Raw genomic sequence first — 19,594 nt, 5'->3', positions numbered from 1 at the left:
TCTGTGGTACGATTTCCAAAGATACATGCCTCATCCGTTTAATCTTTGGCTGCTGACTCCATGTCTTCAACCAGTCTCGAACCGTGCTTCTTCGTCAGCCTGGCAGTCAGCATCTCCTTAAAATCGTTCATGATGGCGTTTTCGCGCTGCTGCTTTTCTTCAAAGTTGATGAGCGCAAGTGCTCGCTTCTCTTCGGCAGTGTAAACTTGGTTCTCCTTTCGAATACGGACAGCATTCATGCGTTTGTGACGATTACCACTCATCACGTAGCCCAGATTCTCCAGGTTCTCGATCTCCTCACCGTGCCAGCCAACTTCACCACGACGAGGGATACGCATGTTCTTCTGCACGAACTGCGCGATAGCTGCACCCTCACCAGGCAGCAGCGCCTTACCGTAGTTCATCGACGAAGCAGCCGACGTCTCATCATCGGCTGAAACTAAAGGCTTCGGTCCAATCTCCTCGTCGTCATCTTCGTCCTTGCGTGAGCCTTGCACCGCCTCTTTAAACTTGGCCGTTTCCCTCTTCTCATTCTCATCCAGTCCACTAGTGCTGTCTCGACTATCGACGCTGAGTTTCCTCCCCTTGTTCCTTTCTGAAGCCACCGACGCGTCCGATTCACTGCCACTACGACTGTCGTCACTCTCACTGTCGCTGTATGAGCGTCGGCGACGCTTGCGTCTGCTCTTGCTCTCCTTCTTGTGTTTCTTGCTTTTCTTGGAGCTTTTTTTCTTGTGAGAGCGACGCGAAGACTTGGATTTCTTCTTGCTTTTTCTACGTCGACGTCGCTCCTCTTCACTGTCCGAACTAGAAACGTCGGACCTAGATTTAGATCGAGATCTAGAAAGTGATCTTGAAAGTGATCTTGAAAGTGATCTAGATCTGGAGGGAGATGGTGTGGGCTCTCTCTTCTTCTCCTTCTTGATCTTCTTCTTCATGGGCGGAGGGCTGGGGATGCCTGCCCAAATACTAAAGTCGACGGTGTCTCGCTGTCTCTTTCTTTCTTCAAAGAAGTCGTCCGTCTGGTCATTGCCACCGTATCGTCCTCCTCCTCTGCCCCCTCTACTGTTGAGACCGCTGGAGCCGCTCGAAGGTCCATAGCGCCCCATAGGCTCTCGGTCCCTGTGAAAACTCGACGATCTTTGACGCCCTCGACGCGGAGAACGAGAGCGTGCTGGAGAGCGCCGACCGCTGCTTCGACTGCGTTGACGTCTCGAGTCTCTGTATGATGTGCGGGTCCGGCTGCGACTATGTCGAGGAGACGGACTCCGGTAACGCCGACGCGGACTAGAGCTCCGCCCCATCGATTTCGTTTGACTTAGAAAGGTTGCGGAATTCGATATGAGTTGGCATTATTAATTACGGGTTTTGACAAAAAAAGTGTTTTTATTGTAGACATGAAGTTGCTGCTACTTCAGGCGAGCATCGTCTGAATCGCATCGATGCGGGCAAAGTATTCCTTCGTGACCTTGTTCGCAATAGCCTTGCGTAGCTGCTTGACCTCGTCGTCTCCGCGGATGTCGTCCAAAAAGGACAGCACAGCCTCAAATTCGTGTTCAATACCTTGCGAGGAAGCGAGGGCCTTCGATCTGGTAATTTGGGGTGCCCTAAGTATACGCTGCTTAGCTACAGGTGCAGCCACTTCGACTCCTCGCTCTTCCTTTTCAAGGCGATCGAGCTCAGCATCCACGTCGTATGAGTCCCACTTCGTCTTGAGCTTGTTTCCTTGCGAGTCAAAGTGATAGTCTACAGCAGCGAAAATTACACAATTATTCCATAAGTCACCCCAGTACCAGCAACGATGAACAGGTGGCAAGGAAAAGTGGCTAATAATGCACGGACATACAGGAGTTCAGTGTGGAATCGGCAGCAGGGTCCTCCTCTTCAATATCGCCGGCCTCTTTCTTGGCGTCGTACTCCACCAACTCCTTCACTTGGTTCTCCAGGTGCATCAGCCGCACTGATACTTCCATTGCAACAAGCTCTACCTTCCGCAGAAGCTTAACTGACTCGCGTCGCTCGTTCAGGTCACTGTGGTGATACGGGACACGCCGCACATCCATGCCAAGAGGTCAACCAAGCAGTTTAAACTTACAGAAACGAACTTTTCGAGCTGAAATCACGCCAGCTACTACACAGCTACAATGTAGCTTAGGTCACGCACCTGTATCGCTGGTATTGCCAGTACGCAAGCGGCACCGCCGCTAGCGCGGCGGTCGTCGCCGCCAATTGCCATGCTCGATTCGACATCTGAAATGACAGGCATTCGCTTTAAGTTCGATCGGAAATAAACGAGAGTAAGAGGGTTTGTAGGGAAGGAGTATCTCTTCCTGCACTAAGAAACGAAACGCGTTTCTAAAAGGTCTGCATTATGGGGAAGAAGACGAACTGGAGCTCGGCTGAGGACAAGGCCCTGTGCCGCGTATGGCTGACCGCTAGCGACCTGCAGCTGCAGGGAGGAGACCACAAGGCATCCAACTTTTGGAACATGGTGCGTGAGTTGTTCCACCAAGAGCTGGAAACGGCGGTGGAGCGTCCACTCAACGGTCTCAAGGTCCGCTGGACGCGGATTAACCGCGACTCGCAAAAGTTCGCAGCCATTTTCAGCGAAATTCAGAGCAAGGGCATGAAGCAAGAACAGGTGAGTGGTGGTGACTCTGGCGACGCTGCCGCCGTAGCACTGTTGACGGAACAGCAGTGGATCGATGAGGCCAAAGACGCGTTTCACCGTTATTACAACACGAAGTTCTCCTTTGAGAGCTGCTGGAAGCAGTTACGGTACTCCACTAAGTGGCTGCAGCTATTTGCCGACTCCAGAAGCAATCCGGTAGTGATAGTAAGCTCCTTGCCGACATCGACAGTGGTGACGGAGGAGACCAACGCTGCGCCGTCTTCGACAACCAGTGATGAGGAATTCACCCCAGCGGAAGGTGCCACTACCACTACAGATCTGGTTCCTACCACTACTAAGTCAGCTTCACCACCTCGTTCCAATAATCCCTCGGCGCCTTCAGTTACTGCTGCAGCCGCGGTTGCTGCAGTTATTCAGGGCTCAACAGAGCCGAGCAACTTTAGCATTCGTTCTAGTCATAAACGGCGAGCGGATGAGGCACTCGATTCCTTCAGCCATTCCTCAAGCCTACAACTACAAGGTCTGACTGCCACGTTGGTCGAGGAGCTCAAGCGACAGAACGATTTACTTGAAGACCAGAATGCCATCGCGCTTTTAAAGATCAATGGCGAATCACTCCCAGAGGAGGCTGAAGACTGCTACGAAGTGCTACGAGCTCGCTACATGAAGAAAGCCCGCACAAATGACTCATACAGTAACAACGGACGAACCAGCACCCTGGTTTAAGCTGTAGGCGTGCAGCTCGCCTAACCTAAAATTACATTTTTTTTCTAGCAATCTCATTGGTCGATCTATCTATATAAATGTAATTGGGCTAAATCTATTAGAAATGGAGTTCAATGGTGTTGCGGATACTGTGGCGAATATCCGACAGTACTGGGGCTTGAATCATGGCCACACGGACGAAGAATTGTTTGCAAACGCTCATCGTCAATGGGAACGTTTAAGGAGATCCGATGATGCCGCGAGGGATTTGGTGCTACAGGTGGTGGCATGTGGACTGGAGGAGCAGCTTCTGTTGTGGCTGCTACAGCATCACGCTGATGACGCGGCAGAAGACATCCAAGCCATGGTTAGTGTTTGTTTAGATCCGTATTTTAATACGGACGGGTTGGAGCTGGTGAAGCCAATGTTGGATGCTTTGCTCTTGGCGGCGTGTCTTCGAGCTGCTGCTTCTGATCGAAATGTTGAGGACCGAAAGAAACGAATGGCAGAGATTTTGGACATGATGAAAGGAAGAGCATTTGCAAATACTAAGACAAAGTATGGTTTAAGTGCTTTGTACAAGAGTGAGACAGCCGAAGAAGATGACGATGCTTGGATGCAGTTTCTGGGGCTTTCGAATGTGCTGGACCCTCGAGTCTTCAATTCACGAAGTGGTCGAGACTTTATGGATGCAGCGGAGCAAATCATTTCATTACAGCAAGCTGAGTTAGCTTCTGTGCGCGGATCTGCTGGTAGAGTGGAGCTCGATGGAGACTACCAAGAGCCAACTATTGTTTTCTGGAGTATTGCGACTCAGATTGTGGGGTTGATGAAAACGGAGGCAAGTTCGAGCGGTGATGGCGAGGTAGTTGCAACCTCAGCACTAAATTCTTCACTGTCGTTTGTGGGTGGCGCGGATTTTGAAGAATATCTAAAAGCGAAGGCTCTGTCTTGTGCTATTAACGATTCATCAGATCATGCTATTGACTTCGTTGACGACGATATGGAGCTGGCAGTTATTGAGCAGCTCGTAAGCGTTTGGTCTTCGTCACGTGATGAGTCATTGGTATCAGCCGACTTACTGGAAAGCGTTTTTGACGAGTTGTCATCACTGAAAAATCTTGCTACTATCTCGATTCAAACATCGTTCCTCCTGGGCATGCAAATGCGTAGCAAACGCTGCTTTGTTGATCACTGCGATTCGATGAGAGATGAATATGATCGACGGATCAAAAGAATATTTAATCGTCTTACAGACAACGCTCGCGAGCTGGAGCATGTTGAATCGCTGGTTGTTTTGGCTGCATTTCGTCCTGGACAAGTCATCCAGCAGTGTGTTCGAGGTGCTCGGACTGGTTCGTCACACCACAGCTTGTACTCAAAGGTGTTATGCGCGTCTCCGTTGCTACTAGATTGGAAGGGACAAGCACTAGAAGAAGCAGGTACTCTGCTAATGCGTGAATTACGGCAGACTTTACTCGATATTTCGAGTGACCAGAGATGCTTTGACCGAGAAAGTCAGAATGTGCTGTCATTTCTCCTGTCTCTTATTGGGATAGATGGCGATTCTGCCTCGAAGAGGGATACTTTAGCAGTGACGATGACCGACGTTCTCGACGGAGTGATTAATCCTGTTTGCTGTCGCCCTGACCAAAGCTTGAAGGTGCAGCTGAATCTACTCACTCTAGTCGAGCAATTATTGCGGCACGTTGCGATAGTCGATGGTGGAGTAGATATAAATTCTGGTGTCTTGAAGGATGCATCTGACCTGGTGCTCGAGGCTATTTGCGCTTCTGATACTGATGTCTGTGATCTGAGACTCGCGGTTCTCGTTCGTGAGAGATTGCTTTTGTTGCTCAAAAGTATATTGGAACTGATGTCTGATCCTGTGTCGATGGTCACGCTCGATAAGGTCACTATTCCGCTCAGTGCCTCACTCTGGACTCTCGTTAGTCTTTTCGACAGTGATTTTGGCGATGGTGAACTCTGCAAGGGGTTGAACGATGTGGCAGCAGTGGAGGTTTATATGCAGGAAGAGTCAAAGGCCGGATTGTCACTACCAAGTGTAATTTCTGCTATCCAAGCGCTCCTTTGGGGATTGCTCTGGGACTCCACATTGGCAGAAAGCGAGTCTGTTGGATCCACTAAGCCCGAAACATGGCGGCTTTTGGATGCGATTGCAGTGCATGACTTTTCTGAAGACTCGTCTGTGAACGCAATTAAAGGCGATGTCCTAATCCAGTCTGCCATCGCAGAAATGATGCTTGAATGTGGGAGTGCCCTTTTCCAAGTTATGCTCTTCAACATCATTCCGTACCTGCTGGAATACGAGCCAGTCGAGATTTCTGAGGAAGAGAAGCTTACGATACCCAAATGGGCTGCTGGCGTGCTACCTGAGCAACCGGATTTCGAACTGCAAATTCCGTGTCAACTGGTGTCTACTCACTCGTTGATGCGCTATGTTGCGAAAAGCTGGGGTCTCTCTGGTGCAGCTACCAAGCAACTGGCTACTCCTTCAAATGTACTGCTGGTTGAATCTCTCAGCCATGTTCTAACAGTGCTCGACCAAGCTGTTACGTCGTCCCAGAGATCAATGTCAGGGTCTTTATTCTGTATCCAACGGCTCTGTTTCCTGTCGTCGACTGCAACTGAAATGCATTTGGAGACGCTCCCTACCTGGCCTACGGTTCGGACACAAGTAGAGCTGTCACTTCTCCGTTTGCTGCACCAGCTCGAGCAACTTCGAGAAATATCTACGACTGAGGCGTATTTTAGTCAGAATTTCGTAGCAGCTTGGCTGGCATATCTGCCTGCTGGTCAGTTTAATCAGGTTTTCAACTTTATAGCCACCAGACACAGGTAAACATGGAACTATTCAACATGAAAGCGCTGATCGTTTTTGTTCACATGTTCAGAGGAGACATTTCTACAAGCGCAAAGCAACTTTAAGCACACATCTCGTCCACAATGTGGTTGGACAGGATGTGGTGAGGGTCCAATTCATCGCGAGCCTTCTTGAACTTGTCAAGCGGGTATCTCTTGTTCAAGCGTTCGCGCATCTTCTTGCGCTCGGCGGCATCTTGAGGCCACTCGATCTTCGCCCAGTGCTCCGTAGCTCCGTAGGGCTCCATGAAGTCCCGGTACATGGCGTAAAACTCCATAAAGCGGTCTTTGATAGCCGTACGAACCTTCTTCTCCGCTGTTGGCAAGTACAAAATGACACCCACCCACGAGAAGATCTGGTCCGGGTTGGAAGCCGACGCCGGACTCATCAAGGAAGTGCTACGAGCTGACCAACGCTGCTCGATCGGCGAGTGTGCCGGGATGTCCTCCTCGTCAATACGCTTGAGAAGTTTCTCCATAAAGTCGAGATCCAGGGTACCAGTAGTCGGAAATGAAACCTCCTCCACGAGCTGTTGGCCTCCGCAGTCGAAGCCAATGATGTCGTCCGAGTACGCCACCCGGTAGCCCTCGCTAAGCTTCCAGAACTGTTTTTCCACCTCGTTCACACGAACGACGTGTCGTTTGTCCAACGGGTTGATCTCAAGCAGTTTGTCGCGCATCTTCGTAAAGCTCCAGTCGAGATAATCCGGCTCGGGATTGTTCTTGGTTAGCTCCAGGTACAGCTCGCGCGGGGCCTCCATACGCACCTTGTCGCTGTTCTGTACTGGAGGGAAGCGCTTGTCGTTCAGTGGTTCGTCTTCCTGAGCACGACGACACTGTACCACCACCACGGCGTCCGTGTAGGGGATCCACATGTAGCGTAAGTGCTGGAACTCGACGAGCCAACGGTTGTGGTTCTTACGGATCTCGTCCAACGTCATCACTGTGGTCTTCTCGATCAGCTTGTGCATAGGAACACATTGCAGTGTGACCTTGGTCACCACTCCGAGTGCTCCGAGTCCACACTTGGCTAGGTGGAAGAGCTCCGGGTTCTGTGTGGCACTGAGCGTCATCTTGCCCTTGGCAGGGGTCACGATCTCCATCTCGACGATCTGGTCGTCAATGGGAGGGATACCCGCACCTGTGCCGTGGCATCCAGCTTGGCAAATGCCACCGACCTGCTGGTCACGGATGGAAGCCACGTTCTGCATGGTCATGCCGTGCTCGCGCAGCTTGTCCAGCAGCTCTCCGACGATGAAACCGGTCTCCACGGTCACCTGCAGCTTCTCCTTGTCCACGTTGAGGATCTTGTCGAACAACGCTAATGTCATGAGTGCCTCGTAAGCATCGCCTTTGCCGGCAGCTTTGCCCGAAAAGCCCAGACCGTTGGGAGAGACGCCAGCTCCCATGCATCGCAGTTTCTGCTTCTTGTTGTGGTACGTTTGTAGCAACTTCTCCACCTCGTCCACCGTCTCAGGAACATGGAAGTTCTTGGGGCGACACTCGTGCGTGGCTGACCAGTTAATGAACTCGTGGTGGTCCTCGTTCAATGCGACGTCGGAGAGCCCGACGGCAGCTAGAGCTGTGCCAGCCGCTAGAGCTGCAGTCCACTTGAAAGATTCCCGAGAGGAAGCACGTTGCTGTCCAGCACCACGAACAGAGTGCAGACTGACCGTCTGCACGGCGCCAAGTTGGCGAGCGGCACGGGAGCGCAGCGCACGGGTGAGCGTTGAAGGCTGCAGCATTTTGACGGTAAATGAATCAAAAAGTGAGGACAGCAGTGAAAATTTGATTATGTAAACGCGAATTTTCAAGTTATGCGCGAATCAGATCTTCGAAAAACACGTGCGACGAAATTTTCAGCCTACCGCAGCTTAACACGTTCACTCTGAAGTTTCAGTTGGAAGATCGCTATCCTGCTCATGCGATGGGAAGACACACAGCATCTGCTTCGGTCTATTTCAACGACACCTGGGTTCTGCCTATACCTTAGTTATGAATTACTCTTTGTTATCAATACCGGTACACTATTGTACTGGCGAGATGAAATGCACCACCATTTTTTTGTTTTGCTCATAAATACAAAAGTAATTATCGGATTAATGCCGGCAGACCCGCAATGGAAACAGGGTAGCACAGAGATCACAGACAAACACACGTTGTTTGACTTTCTTGTCTTTTATTAAAATGGTGGAAGCTCAAACGTCTGCGGGAAATTGATGCTGATCATGCATGCACAGAACATTTCTTGCGATATTTAATAAACAAAGAAGCCTAAAGTGACAAGCTTTACGCCAGAATGCAGCTTGGAATGCAACGCATCTGCAGAAGTTGGTTTTAGCTACAGGAGCAGCGTAGGGATTGCTGCATGCAGTGTTAAACGCATCGCCGACAGCCCCACTTCCTAGGATCAAATGTGCATAGAAATGAGTAAAAAGGGCATTGTTAATTGTAATACTAAAGTTTGTAAGGACCAAAACATCTGATGCCGTATGTCAAGAACATAGCCTCGATTTTTTGGGCGGAACGAAAGACACGCACTTTTCGATTAAGTGTAGCATGTGAATTTGAGCAGATATTCAAGGATGATTATGACTACTTAAGAGAAGAAATCATTATCTTTCCAACAAAAAAAAGCTCATATAAATTGGGTAATTGGGTGAGAAGTTGTGAAGGGGCAATGTTTGGTGTTGCATTTCATCTCGCCAGTACAATATCAGGTACTCTACAAGTGCAAATACAGCAGCGAGACACTTCATCTTCCTCACTTTCCAACTTGCCAATGAGGTTGGAGGTCTCGTCCTCCCACTGTCGGTTGAGGCGGTCGAACACTTGGCTGGCTGTACTGGGCATCTTGGAAATTGACAAGTGAATCTGAGCTTCCTCTCTGTGCTTTGACTTTTTTCCAAATTAAATGGCCAGGATTTCGCGAAAACCAGATATATTATAGATAATACGATGTCGCACTAGCTTCAGATACATATTTTTGCCAATGATACCACGCTGTTATGTATACTTGAATATTACAGCTGCAGCCTAGTTATATTAAAAGTGATTGAGCTATATGCGAAAATATCGCAGTTAAGGCGTTTTAAATTTGAAACTGTATTGTTTGCGCCAGATAGCGTTGTATCGTGAGCAAATACTGCTATATAAGGTACATGCACATAACTGACGAAAAATTCACTTTTTTAGCCTGTGGCCTAATAGGCCACAGGCTAAAAAAGTCCTTTACAGCGGCTGCAAGCTCATATGCGTGCGATCCGGTCGAGCGATCCATTTGGATAACGCTTTACACGGGGCACTTGGTCTGAATGAACTTGACAGCCGCGTGCCAGGCCTTCATGACGGCAGTCTTGGTGGCAGCGTTGTCCATGTCTCCGCGGTGTACCCAGCCGTGGTTCTGGTCGGCGAACAGGAGGACGTCGGACTTTGCGCCGATGTCCTCACGGGACTTAAGGATCTTGTGCACGCTGCCCTCCGGCTTGACGAAATCCGGGTCGTCACCGGCAGCCATGAGCAGCTGCGGTACCTTGACAGCAGAAGCGAGCTTGTCGACGGCGCCGTCACCCTTGAGCATATTCTCCACAATCCACGTGGGATGGAAAGACACGTGACCCACTACAACCGGGTCCACCAGGGTAGTTTGCGTGGCACCCACCCACGATCCCCAGCACATACCGTAACTGGCGATACGCTCGACGCCCACCTCATTCTTAAGGTAGTTGACGGCGTCTTGAATACGCGGGCCGAAGTGCTCTTCGAACGTGTACTTCTTAAACCAGTCCACAAGTCCGTTCGTGTCGTTAAGATAGTCACCGTCCGCGAGGTCCACGACCACAACAGAGTAGCCAAGTTTGCCCAGCGTGTCGGCGTCGGCCTTGGTGCGGCCACTGTCCAGGCCGTAGATATCCGGGTAAGCAATGACGCCAGCCTTGGAGGAGGCAGGGCCCGTCACGTAGATGTTAGTGTTGCCAGCCTTCTTCATCACACCGATGTGGTCGGCCGCGTCACGCGCAGGCTCAGCAGTAACAGGGCAGCAGCTCATTGTAGATAGAGAAAGAAGAGTCTTGGGCACTTGATGGCAGATCCAGGAATGACATGCACGAAAAGTGTCGTTTCTGGTGGTGTGATTGGGTAAGTGTGCGGGTTCCGCAATTCTAAATTTGCTCCTTTTGACTCATTGTTTGTAGGAGAGAATGTCTAATTTCTGAACCCGTTGATGTCCTGAAGCCCTTCAACTGTCACTATGGGCGGCGTCCTGGGCAAGGACTCTGCGCGGGCATCTGCCCCAAAATCCACAATCTCTAAGGGTGCGTATGCGCCGTCTTCCCCAAACAACTCGCGCGTAATAGTTCCTGCCCCCTCCGACGAGCAACTGGACCTCGAAGAAGAGCTGGAAGCCAAGAGGTTATTCAATTCATACTGTTGACTCAGTGGTTAAATGCATTAACTCCGCTATTAACCGCTTACCTAGAGAGGAAGAGGCCGCACAAAAGCAGAAAGCGGCGGTGGCACATGTCGTAGAGAATCTCTTTCCGTACGCACCTGTGACGGTGCAGACGCAAAAGTATCCAAGCTCGAGTGCCAAAGCAGGTCAGTCTTACCTCTGGATTACAGTAGATGAGGCACAAATTAAGCGAAGAGGAGGCGGAGAGAGTCCAATACGGTACCCTGTGGGCGCAGCAGTCGATAAAGACGGCAATGTGTTCGTATCGGAAGCAGGCAGTACACCAAAAGCCAATTCGAACGAGTCTGCCACTATGTGCAAGATTTCAGTCGATAACATCATGAACGTTGCGGTGAACAAAGATTCACCACCAGTGCTAAAAGCACCAAAATTGGTAGAAGCGCAGCAAACAGAGCTGGTCGTCAAATGGAAGAAATCAACGGACTCGACGGTGGATCGCTATGAGGTGCAGTACCGTCGAGCTGACAGCGCCAATAACGCGTGGGCAGGACTAGCAGTAGTCACAGCCTGGAAGCATGTCAGCTTAAGCGGTGTGAAATGCCACAGCCCGTTCGAGTTCCGCGTTCGAGCACGAAATCCCGGGGGATGGAATGACTACAGTGATGCAAGTGAAATATACTGGACTTTGCCCGGACCTCCAGACGTCCCACGACAGCCAATTGCTGGTACTGTCTCCAATACGTATGCAAGTATTTTCTGGTTTCCTGTTGAAGCCAATGGCGCACCACCAGTTATTTATTCTCTTGAACTACGAGAGAGCGGTGGAAGTCAACAATCGTCTTTTCTCCGGGTATATGAGGGGACGGGATTTGGATTTGTTGTCGGAGGACTGACTCCAAAAACGACATACACGTTTCGTATACAGGCATCAAATATTGTTGGGGCTACGATGTTCGTTGAGAGTAAACTTGTCAAAACTATGGCTTATGGTAAACCAGAGATCGTGGAGCTCACGAAGGCAGAGAAAATTGCAGCTTACGACCGCTGGGTACAATGCTGGGATCCCAAAACAGAGCAAGTGTTTTACTTCAACAAGTTCACAAGTCAGCGAGTTATCGAAGAACCTCCGGAGCTTGCCGTCGTCAGAGAGGAGAAGGGTCTTGTCAACGTTGACGAGACTCCGGAAATGATTTTCAGACGGAAGCGATTTCGTTTTCATCGTGAAATTCGTCAAAGTATGCAGGGTCTCAACTTCGGCAGCATTATGAAGATTGAGCTTCAACGCGAGTCGATGTTTGAGGGAACAATGAAGTACTTTCACTCCTTAAAGAAAGCTGATCTGGTAGCCAAACCTAAGATTTCATTCGAAAATGAACCAGGAATCGACTCTGGTGGACTATCCAAGGATTGGTTTCTGCAAGTGTCGAAGCTTGCTACTCGTAAGGATCGACGGTTGTTTGAACTCTGCGATGAAGGTTTTTATACAGTCGATATCGCGTCGTCTCAAGTCCCAAATTTTGCCCAGCACTACAAGTTTTTGGGCAAATTCATTGCAAAGGCAATATTTGACCGACAAACGCTGGATTTGCCCCTATGTGACGCCTTTTACAAGCGTGTTTTGCAGCTACCTACCGGAATGAATGATCTCTATCAAATGGATTCACAGTATCACAAATCTTTGGTGTGGATGCTTGAAAACGATATAGAAGATGTGATTGACGAGACTTTCAGTGTGGAGATGGAAGGAGGTGCAAAGAAGCCGATAGTCGTGGATTTAAAGGAAAACGGTCGAGATATTCCAGTCACAGACGTCAACAAACAAGAGTATGTAGACCTAGTGGTTCAGTGGCGTACACAGTTTGGCGCTCAAGCACAAATGGATGCTGTAGTTCAAGGTTTTACCACTCTCATCCCTCTGTCTGCTATTAAACTTTTTGATATGGCGGAGTTAAAAATGTTAGTGAATGGGAAACCAACGATCGATGTGGAAGAGCTGCGCTCCTGCACAGTTTTCCAAGGTGGCTACGATGAGCATACCCAAGTTGTTCTCTGGTTGTGGCAGGCTTTGCGTAAATTTACAATCGAATTACGAGGTCAGTTTTTGAAATTTATGACAGGCACGAACAAGATTCCGCTGGACGGCTTTGAGCCTCCGTTAAACTTGACCAAGTCAGATCTAGACCCGCAAGCACTGCCACGAACACACACATGCTTCAATCAACTCGTGCTTCCGGAATACACTAGCTACGAAACCCTTGTGGAGAAGGTTACGTTTGCAATCACAAATGCTGAGGGCTTTGAGCTTTCTTGATAGCTGTGGATGACGAGGAAAAACGCGTTTGGATTGTCACTTATATGTCTTACAAACCATCTGCACAAGGTACCAGTTAGCTGAAGTCGATTCCCTGGGCCAGCGGAAGCTCCTTGCTATAGTTAATGGTGCACGTCGAACGACGCATGTACTGCTTCCATGCATCGCTGCCAGACTCACGGCCACCGCCTGTCTCCTTCTCACCACCGAAAGCCCCACCAATCTCAGCTCCACTGGGTCCGATGTTGATGTTCACGATGCCACAGTCCGATCCCAGAGGTCCCGTCCACTTGAAGATTGCGGCCTGGTTCTTCGTGAACAGAGACGATGACAGGCCTTGAGGAACAGCGTTGTTCTTCTCAATCGCCTCCTCAAGAGTCTTAAACTTCAGAGCGTACAGGATTGGAGCAAAAATTTCCTTCTGGACGATCTCAGCATCGTGAGCGATGGAAACGATTGTCGGCTCAACGAAGTGGCCGTCACCTTCGATCTTCTTGCCACCGGTCAGAACCTGCAAGCAATCAAAGAATTTTTGTGAGAACACAGTTCAACACCAACACTAGTGCAGTACTCACCTTGCCACCCTGTTTCTTAATGGAGTCGATACCGTCCAGGTAGTTCTTGACAGCCTGAGTGTTGTGCAGTGGGCCACACAGAACACCATCCTTCAACGGGTCACCGATCTTGACGTTCTGGTACGCAGACACCAGACGCTGTAGAAAATCATCGTGGATGTCTTCGTGCAGGAAGAGACGACGGAGCGACGTGCAGCGCTGACCGGCCGTTCCTACAGCAGAGAACAACGTAGCACGCAGCGCCATCTCCAGGTCAGCGTCCTTGTCCACGATCATAGCGTTGTTGCCGCCCAGTTCAAGGATGGTCTTGCCAAAGCGGGACGACACCACCTCATTTACGTGACGACCCACCTTTGTGGACCCCGTGAACGAAATGAGTTCCATGCTCTTGTCGTGCAGCATCGCCTCGCCCACTTCTGCGCCACTTCCGCAGATCAATGAAGCGATAGCGCCCGGGTGGCCATTACGTTCCAATACGTCAGCAATAATCTTCGTGCACGCCACGGAAGTGAGCAACAGTGACTCGGACGGCTTCCAGATCTGTGTGTTGCCACACACGAGACTCAGAGCCGCGTTCCAGAACAGCACGGCACAAGGGAAGTTGAAAGCCGTGACGATGCCCACGTGGCCCTTGAGGGGGTTGTAACGCTCCATCATGAAGTGACCAGGACGCTCGGAAGGAATCACCGAGCCGTTCAGCGTGCGGCTGAGTCCCACAGCAAACTCACAGATATCGATGGCTTCCTGCACCTCTCCAACGCCCTAAAAGTCACCAAGAAGCGCACAAAACAAGCGTCAGAGTCGTCAATCCAGCCAGCATTTCAAAAGCAAGTCGTACCTCCACGTAGATTTTGCCCATTTCGAGTGAAATAAGCTTACCCAATGCATCGCGCTTGTTGCGCAGCTCCTCTCCGATCTGGCGGACGATCTCTCCGCGTTCAGGGGCTGGCAGATCGCACCATTTGGGCTTGGCGTCGTCCATGGCGGCCACCACATTCTGGTAGTCAGCCTTGTTACCAGCGCGCACACTAGCGATAGGCTGGCCATTCACAGGGCTCACGGACGTGTACACGTCGCCGTTGCCGAACCACTTGCCATTGTACACGCCGTGGTTCTCCTCCTTGAGTCCCAGCTCCTCCAGGAATGGAAACTGAGCTAGACGGCCAGACGCCACGGACATGCGACGACGCGCCAACTGCGTCATTACAAATACCGACTGGGTCTGCTTTCCACGGGCAAGACTCAGCATTGTAGCGGGTTTAGAACGGGAGCGATTGCGCTGATGAAGGCGAATTCGATTGTGTGGGATCTGGAAACGGCACTTCAATGACCTTTAATGTGGCGCACACGATTCCGCCGTGATGAAAGGCTTGACGTCCAATCCGATGTTTGGAAATTGAAGAAGTGTGCAAACATCAAACAGCTGCAACCGACACTGACGTGGCAGTCAACACTGTTGACATGCAGGATTGGAGGAAACCTGACAGTATTAAAAGGGTTAAAGTAAGGAGACACAGTTTCGGTATATTGAGCAGTTTGAGCAAGTGCAGAGAGCGCTTAGCTTCTAATTGCCCTGGAAGGTCTGCTTCTCGAACAAATGCAGCGTTAGTGTGGACAAGAACGCTGGGAAGGATCGACATGTTGTCAAATACGCAAACACACGCTGGTTGATCTGTGAGCAGAACTCGCTGTCCAGTAGCTCCAGCGACCCGTTGGCCTCCATGCGAACCAGCAGCTCGTCGTCGTCGTGCTCGGCGTACACGGAACGCAGGCGAAGCAGCTCCATACCATTACTCTTTCTCAGATCCACCTTGTAGCCCGTCAGCAAATACACTGCCTCTCTGTACTGTCGGATTTGGTCTCCAAACACCTACAAGGACAAGATAATATCGTTATTTACTGGCACTTCGATCATCGAGAACGACACAAACAATCAACACACCTGCTTGAGACGCTGATTGAGCTTCTTGAGACCCTCCACCGTATCGTACGACGTTGTGGTGGTAAGTTTGTCCTCTGCAGCGACACCAACAGACTGCTCCAAGCCGTATAACATCACATTAGACCCTTCAAACACGATTAGAGCAGCTCGCACTACTACGACTTACCTCTGTGTCTTCGCCGTCCGTGAGTTTGCTGAGTCTTGCACGTAGTGCCTCATTTTCTTGGCGCAGCTTCTCAATGTCACTAGACTTGGCCTTGCTTTGGAGCAGCTCACGCGTTGGATTGACAGCCAGATGCACAATCTTCGTCGTCTCGACGTTGAACTCTCCTCTGCCCAATCGTTTCTCAAAGACTGCTAGCTCCATCTCTGCCTTTTCAAGATGCTTCGTCAGATTCCCATTCTCCTGCTTCGCGTCAGCCAGCGCCTTCTCCAGTCTCTCAATCCGAGCCTCATACTTCTTGACAGCAGCAGGTGTCGCCATGGATTTCTGGGTAGATTCCATCCCCTTTAACAGTTCTTGTGACTGCTTCAGTGACGACTCCAGCAAGGCAACACGCTTCGTCGAGAGTTCATTTGCTTCCTGGTCGTCCGGGTCCTTACCGTACGTTTCCAGAATCTCAATCAACTCCGTATTCAACTTACGCAAGTGTGCGACCACATCATTGGAGCCATTCATCTTCTCTTGAGTCTCCGTCAGCTGTATTTCAAGCTTCGCGCACTTGTTACTCGACGTGATCAAGTCACTTTGAAGCTTTTCGCACTGCTTCTCCAGTCGCCGACGCTGGATCTCCATGTTGCTCTTTTGCTCCAGGAGAATCTCGAAAGCATTTTGACGCGCCTTATACAGGTCAATGACGGCAGTTGCAGGTCGGTTCTTCAGGTCTTCCAGCGACACACCACCTAGAAACGTTCAAACATAGTGCGTTAACAACTTGTTTGTAAAGTAACAAACAACTGCAGCTCGGCATACTGTTTGCTTCCTTCACAATCGGCTCGAAGTAGTCGTAGAACTGCTTGTGGGCCTCCTCCACGAGCATCGCAGCCTCCTGTATGGACAGAAGGGGGTTAAATAACAAACAGCAACCGCGATAGTTATGTCCTAGCAACGTACAACGCGTTTGAGCGCCTGAGAGTTTCGTTCTTCGCTCTGCTGCAGCTTCTGAGTCGTCTGATACAGCTTTTCCTGCAGAATAGACGAAGATCGAGACGCCTCGATCAAGTCCACCAACTGCAAGCAGCATGGTCTCAGAATCTTGTGCCTTAAACAACACGTGGCCATCGTGCACGCACCTCAGCTTTAAGTTTGCGCTCTGTAGACTGCAGTTGCATGATCTGTTCGTTCAGCTCGCGAACTTCTTTGGCGTTTTCCAGAGTCTCTTGGGCTCCAAGTAAGCTTGAAGCTGCGTGTTCAGCTTCGAGGCTCTTCTCCTTCAGCTGGGACTCTAGCAAACGAATCTTTGATTCAAAGATATTGTCCTCACTCTGAGGAACATTAAATCAAATAAATACAAGAAATATACACAGCAATAGAGCATCAGCTCCGCTCTAACCTGAGAAGAAGTCGACGACGAGTCTTGAGCTGCCTCCAGTTCATACTGTAGAAGCTGGATCTGTTATGGCAAATGACATAAACGTCAGTCACCAGCTCAAGTGTAGTTTATTCAGCGCATTTTCGTTGTAGCTCACCTTCATCTCCGACTGTCTCGACTTCGAGCGCAGTTGGCTGGTCGCTTCCAGAGCTTTCTCCTTCCACTCGTTCAGCTTCCCCTCGACAAGCTCCAGCTGCGCCTCCAATTCAACCACCTTCTTCTCCAGCTGTAATTTCTCCGATGAATGTTCATTAATGACATTCTTGAGCTCTGTCCGTGTCTCCTCTTCCTCCGTCACAGCGAACTTAAGCTGTCGTCGAAGTTGGTCTAGCTGCACGTCTCTTTCCTTTAGCGCGATCTGGTGACGCTGAGAGTTGGTCTCCAATTGAATCTTCAGCATCTGCACTTCCCGCTTCAGCTCCTCATTCTTATACCCCACAACACCGTCGCTATCAGCCTTAATGTCTTTCTAAAAAATGTTGATCGTCAGATAGAAATACCTTGGAGACTGCCATACTCTCAATCTCAAGTCGCTGCCGCTTGATCTTTCTTGCACTGTCAGTTTCCACTGCTTGTTTCTCTGCCAAGTCCTTCATTACTCAACAATCTCAAGTTTCGGATGTGCCATAATGCGCCGCACCTTCGGCTCGCTCTGTCTCCAGCTCCTGCACACGTTCATGAAGCTGTCGTACGTACTCGGGTGAGAAGCGGCTGTTGCTTTTGTTGGGCGTATTCATGTCGTCTAGGAAGATGCCGCTGGATCCGTCTTTGGACTGCGAAAGAGGCAACAATAGTGCATTAATAAAGACCATCGAGAGATAGACAGCGAGACATCTTTACCTGCAAGGAGCTTCTGTCGTCCACGAAAAACACTTGCGACGGGTCTTTGGGTATTGGCGAACACAAGAACGACGAAGACAGCGCCTTCCGCTTGCGCTCGGCCATCGCCCCCTTTGATCACGTTTTTGTAAGGGCTTTTCGCGCGTGGCTTAGTGCAACATTCATTTTCCAGTGCATTTTGTGTTACATTGGGGCAACATTGGAGCCTCAACTTTGTTGATGCACATCGACTATTGCACGCTGCACTTGCCGATTCCTCACGATTCCAACAGCAGATGACGCGTATGGGCTTCTGTTGCGGCTATTAGTCCTCCGTTAGAGCATTCATCGCTATATGTACACATATACCTTACCTGGAAATTGATTTGGTTACCGTATCCCTTCTGTGATAAACGACAGCCATATTCTTAAAGTAAATGCTGCCTATCGCTAAGCAAAAAATAAACCAACGGTAAATTGCTCAGGTTTAATCTTGCACTTTGTAAGCTGTCAGTAAGCACTTATATTGCAACAGTACAAAATTTAGAGTGCAATGATTGGCTATTTCTAAAGTCATTAATGAGTGAACGTCGGCAATCACATTAAAAATACGGTACTCACGATTGCCTCTAGATCGAGAACTCGCTTCCGTAGCTTGACGTTTCAGCATACTGAATTGCGCATGCGTCCGCACCAATCTGCAGTTGGTGAGCTGCTCTGTCTCTGTCAGCCGCAGTGACCTCGGGCTTGCGCCGCAAATCGCTCACTGTGACTTCACGTAGCGCGGCCGGAGACTCCATGGAAGTTAGCAGTGGCACGATACACCAGCAGTGGCTGGACCGGCGAATAACAGTCGAGCAGTGACGAGAGCCCCAGGAATACCAGCGTGGCGATCGACTCGTGTCAGACGTCCACTCCCTCGACTTGATCCGTCTACATGGGTGATGGCATGCACAGGCATGCAGTACATGATCATCGGTGCTGTCAATGAGCTTTTGAACCTCACTACTGTTTGCCAAGCCCTAGCATCTGAGCATGCAACTAAGTGAAAGGCTGTCATCGACGTGGAGTAAAACAGCTTACTGAAAAATGTGACTTGGGAACTTGTGCCGCGCCCCCAATCTACTAAGAAAAAATAGGTTAATATTCTCACGTCCGACTAGGCTCTTGCTGTCAAGGGGGATGAAATGGGTGCAATACAGCGGTTTAAAGCTCGGCTCGCTGTGCGTTGATTTCTTTAGAAATATGGTATCGACTACTTGACAAAATACTCGCCGGTAGCACGGATAAAGTCTGTCTGGTTTGTGCTAGTCATCGCGCTAATGCAAGGTCACGATTACAGACCCGTTGAATTCGTTACCGCATTCCTAAATGGCGAGCTGGTCGATGTGGAAATTTACATGGAGCAACCGCAGAGATACCATGATGGCACGGATCGTGTGTGTCATCTCCTCAAAGGGCTCTATGGACCGAAGCAGGCGTTCAAGATTTGGAACGACACACTGTATGCTTACTTGGTGGAACTTCAATTTACGCAGTGCTTCTTCGACGCTGGTTTCTACTTTCGCAAAGGTCTACATGGCAAGGTCTACTTAACGGTATATGTGGATGATGGTGTGATTGCAGCAATGACCCCGGACATCGACTTAGTAATTCAGCAGCTCAGTGTCCGGTTTGAAGTTAAAGCTATAGGCCGCGTGATGCATCTCCTCGGCATGGAGATC

The 19,594-nt window shown here is 49.9% G+C and overlaps 9 protein-coding genes across 9 annotated transcripts; 3 read left to right on the top strand and 6 right to left on the bottom strand.

The window, feature by feature from the left end:
* Window positions 1-38: 38 nt before the first annotated feature.
* Window positions 39-1,109, bottom strand: PITG_05469 (uncharacterized protein; the record flags this gene model as incomplete). The annotated part of the gene is made up of 1 exon (XM_002999064.1): window positions 39-1,109. One exon carries the CDS (start codon window positions 1,107-1,109, stop codon window positions 39-41), a length of 1,071 nt encoding a protein of 356 aa, XP_002999110.1.
* Window positions 1,110-1,414: 305 nt separating this feature from the next.
* Window positions 1,415-2,250, bottom strand: PITG_05468 (uncharacterized protein; the record flags this gene model as incomplete). Its single annotated transcript, XM_002999063.1, has 4 exons — window positions 1,415-1,582; window positions 1,643-1,746; window positions 1,847-2,031; window positions 2,165-2,250. The coding sequence occupies 4 exons, from the start codon at window positions 2,248-2,250 to the stop codon at window positions 1,415-1,417; spliced, it is 543 nt and encodes a 180-aa protein (XP_002999109.1).
* A 121-nt stretch (window positions 2,251-2,371) lies between these two features.
* Window positions 2,372-3,358, top strand: PITG_05467 (uncharacterized protein; the record flags this gene model as incomplete). Its single annotated transcript, XM_002999062.1, has 2 exons — window positions 2,372-2,863; window positions 2,912-3,358. The coding sequence occupies 2 exons, from the start codon at window positions 2,372-2,374 to the stop codon at window positions 3,356-3,358; spliced, it is 939 nt and encodes a 312-aa protein (XP_002999108.1).
* A 2,236-nt stretch (window positions 3,359-5,594) lies between these two features.
* On the top strand, window positions 5,595-6,200 carry PITG_05466 (uncharacterized protein; the record flags this gene model as incomplete). Its single annotated transcript, XM_002999061.1, has 1 exon — window positions 5,595-6,200. One exon carries the CDS (start codon window positions 5,595-5,597, stop codon window positions 6,198-6,200), a length of 606 nt encoding a protein of 201 aa, XP_002999107.1.
* An 82-nt stretch (window positions 6,201-6,282) lies between these two features.
* PITG_05465 (L-gulonolactone oxidase, putative) lies at window positions 6,283-7,989 on the bottom strand (the record flags this gene model as incomplete). The annotated part of the gene is made up of 1 exon (XM_002999060.1): window positions 6,283-7,989. One exon carries the CDS (start codon window positions 7,627-7,629, stop codon window positions 6,283-6,285), a length of 1,347 nt encoding a protein of 448 aa, XP_002999106.1.
* Window positions 7,990-9,301: 1,312 nt separating this feature from the next.
* Window positions 9,302-10,344, bottom strand: PITG_05464 (uncharacterized protein; the record flags this gene model as incomplete). Its single annotated transcript, XM_002999059.1, has 1 exon — window positions 9,302-10,344. One exon carries the CDS (start codon window positions 10,266-10,268, stop codon window positions 9,513-9,515), a length of 756 nt encoding a protein of 251 aa, XP_002999105.1.
* A 125-nt stretch (window positions 10,345-10,469) lies between these two features.
* On the top strand, window positions 10,470-12,942 carry PITG_05463 (HECT E3 ubiquitin ligase, putative; the record flags this gene model as incomplete). The annotated part of the gene is made up of 3 exons (XM_002999058.1): window positions 10,470-10,478; window positions 10,533-10,630; window positions 10,698-12,942. 3 exons carry the CDS (start codon window positions 10,470-10,472, stop codon window positions 12,940-12,942), a joined length of 2,352 nt encoding a protein of 783 aa, XP_002999104.1.
* Window positions 12,482-14,808, bottom strand: PITG_05462 (aldehyde dehydrogenase family 7 member A1; the record flags this gene model as incomplete). Its single annotated transcript, XM_002999057.1, has 3 exons — window positions 12,482-13,453; window positions 13,518-14,279; window positions 14,356-14,808. The coding sequence occupies 3 exons, from the start codon at window positions 14,764-14,766 to the stop codon at window positions 13,019-13,021; spliced, it is 1,608 nt and encodes a 535-aa protein (XP_002999103.1).
* Window positions 14,809-15,081: 273 nt separating this feature from the next.
* On the bottom strand, window positions 15,082-17,996 carry PITG_05461 (mitotic spindle assembly checkpoint protein MAD1, putative; the record flags this gene model as incomplete). Its single annotated transcript, XM_002999056.1, has 11 exons — window positions 15,082-15,387; window positions 15,460-15,533; window positions 15,595-16,362; window positions 16,433-16,508; window positions 16,574-16,690; window positions 16,753-16,944; window positions 17,013-17,072; window positions 17,149-17,478; window positions 17,552-17,629; window positions 17,723-17,824; window positions 17,892-17,996. The coding sequence occupies 11 exons, from the start codon at window positions 17,994-17,996 to the stop codon at window positions 15,082-15,084; spliced, it is 2,208 nt and encodes a 735-aa protein (XP_002999102.1).
* Between the last annotated feature and the right edge of the window lie 1,598 nt (window positions 17,997-19,594).

The sequence above is a fragment of the Phytophthora infestans genome, genomic scaffold, assembly GCF_000142945.1.
Source record: "Phytophthora infestans T30-4 supercont1.7 genomic scaffold, whole genome shotgun sequence".
NCBI lineage: Eukaryota > Oomycota > Peronosporomycetes > Peronosporales > Peronosporaceae > Phytophthora > Phytophthora infestans.
This window is presented reverse-complemented; position numbering and strand designations above follow the sequence as displayed.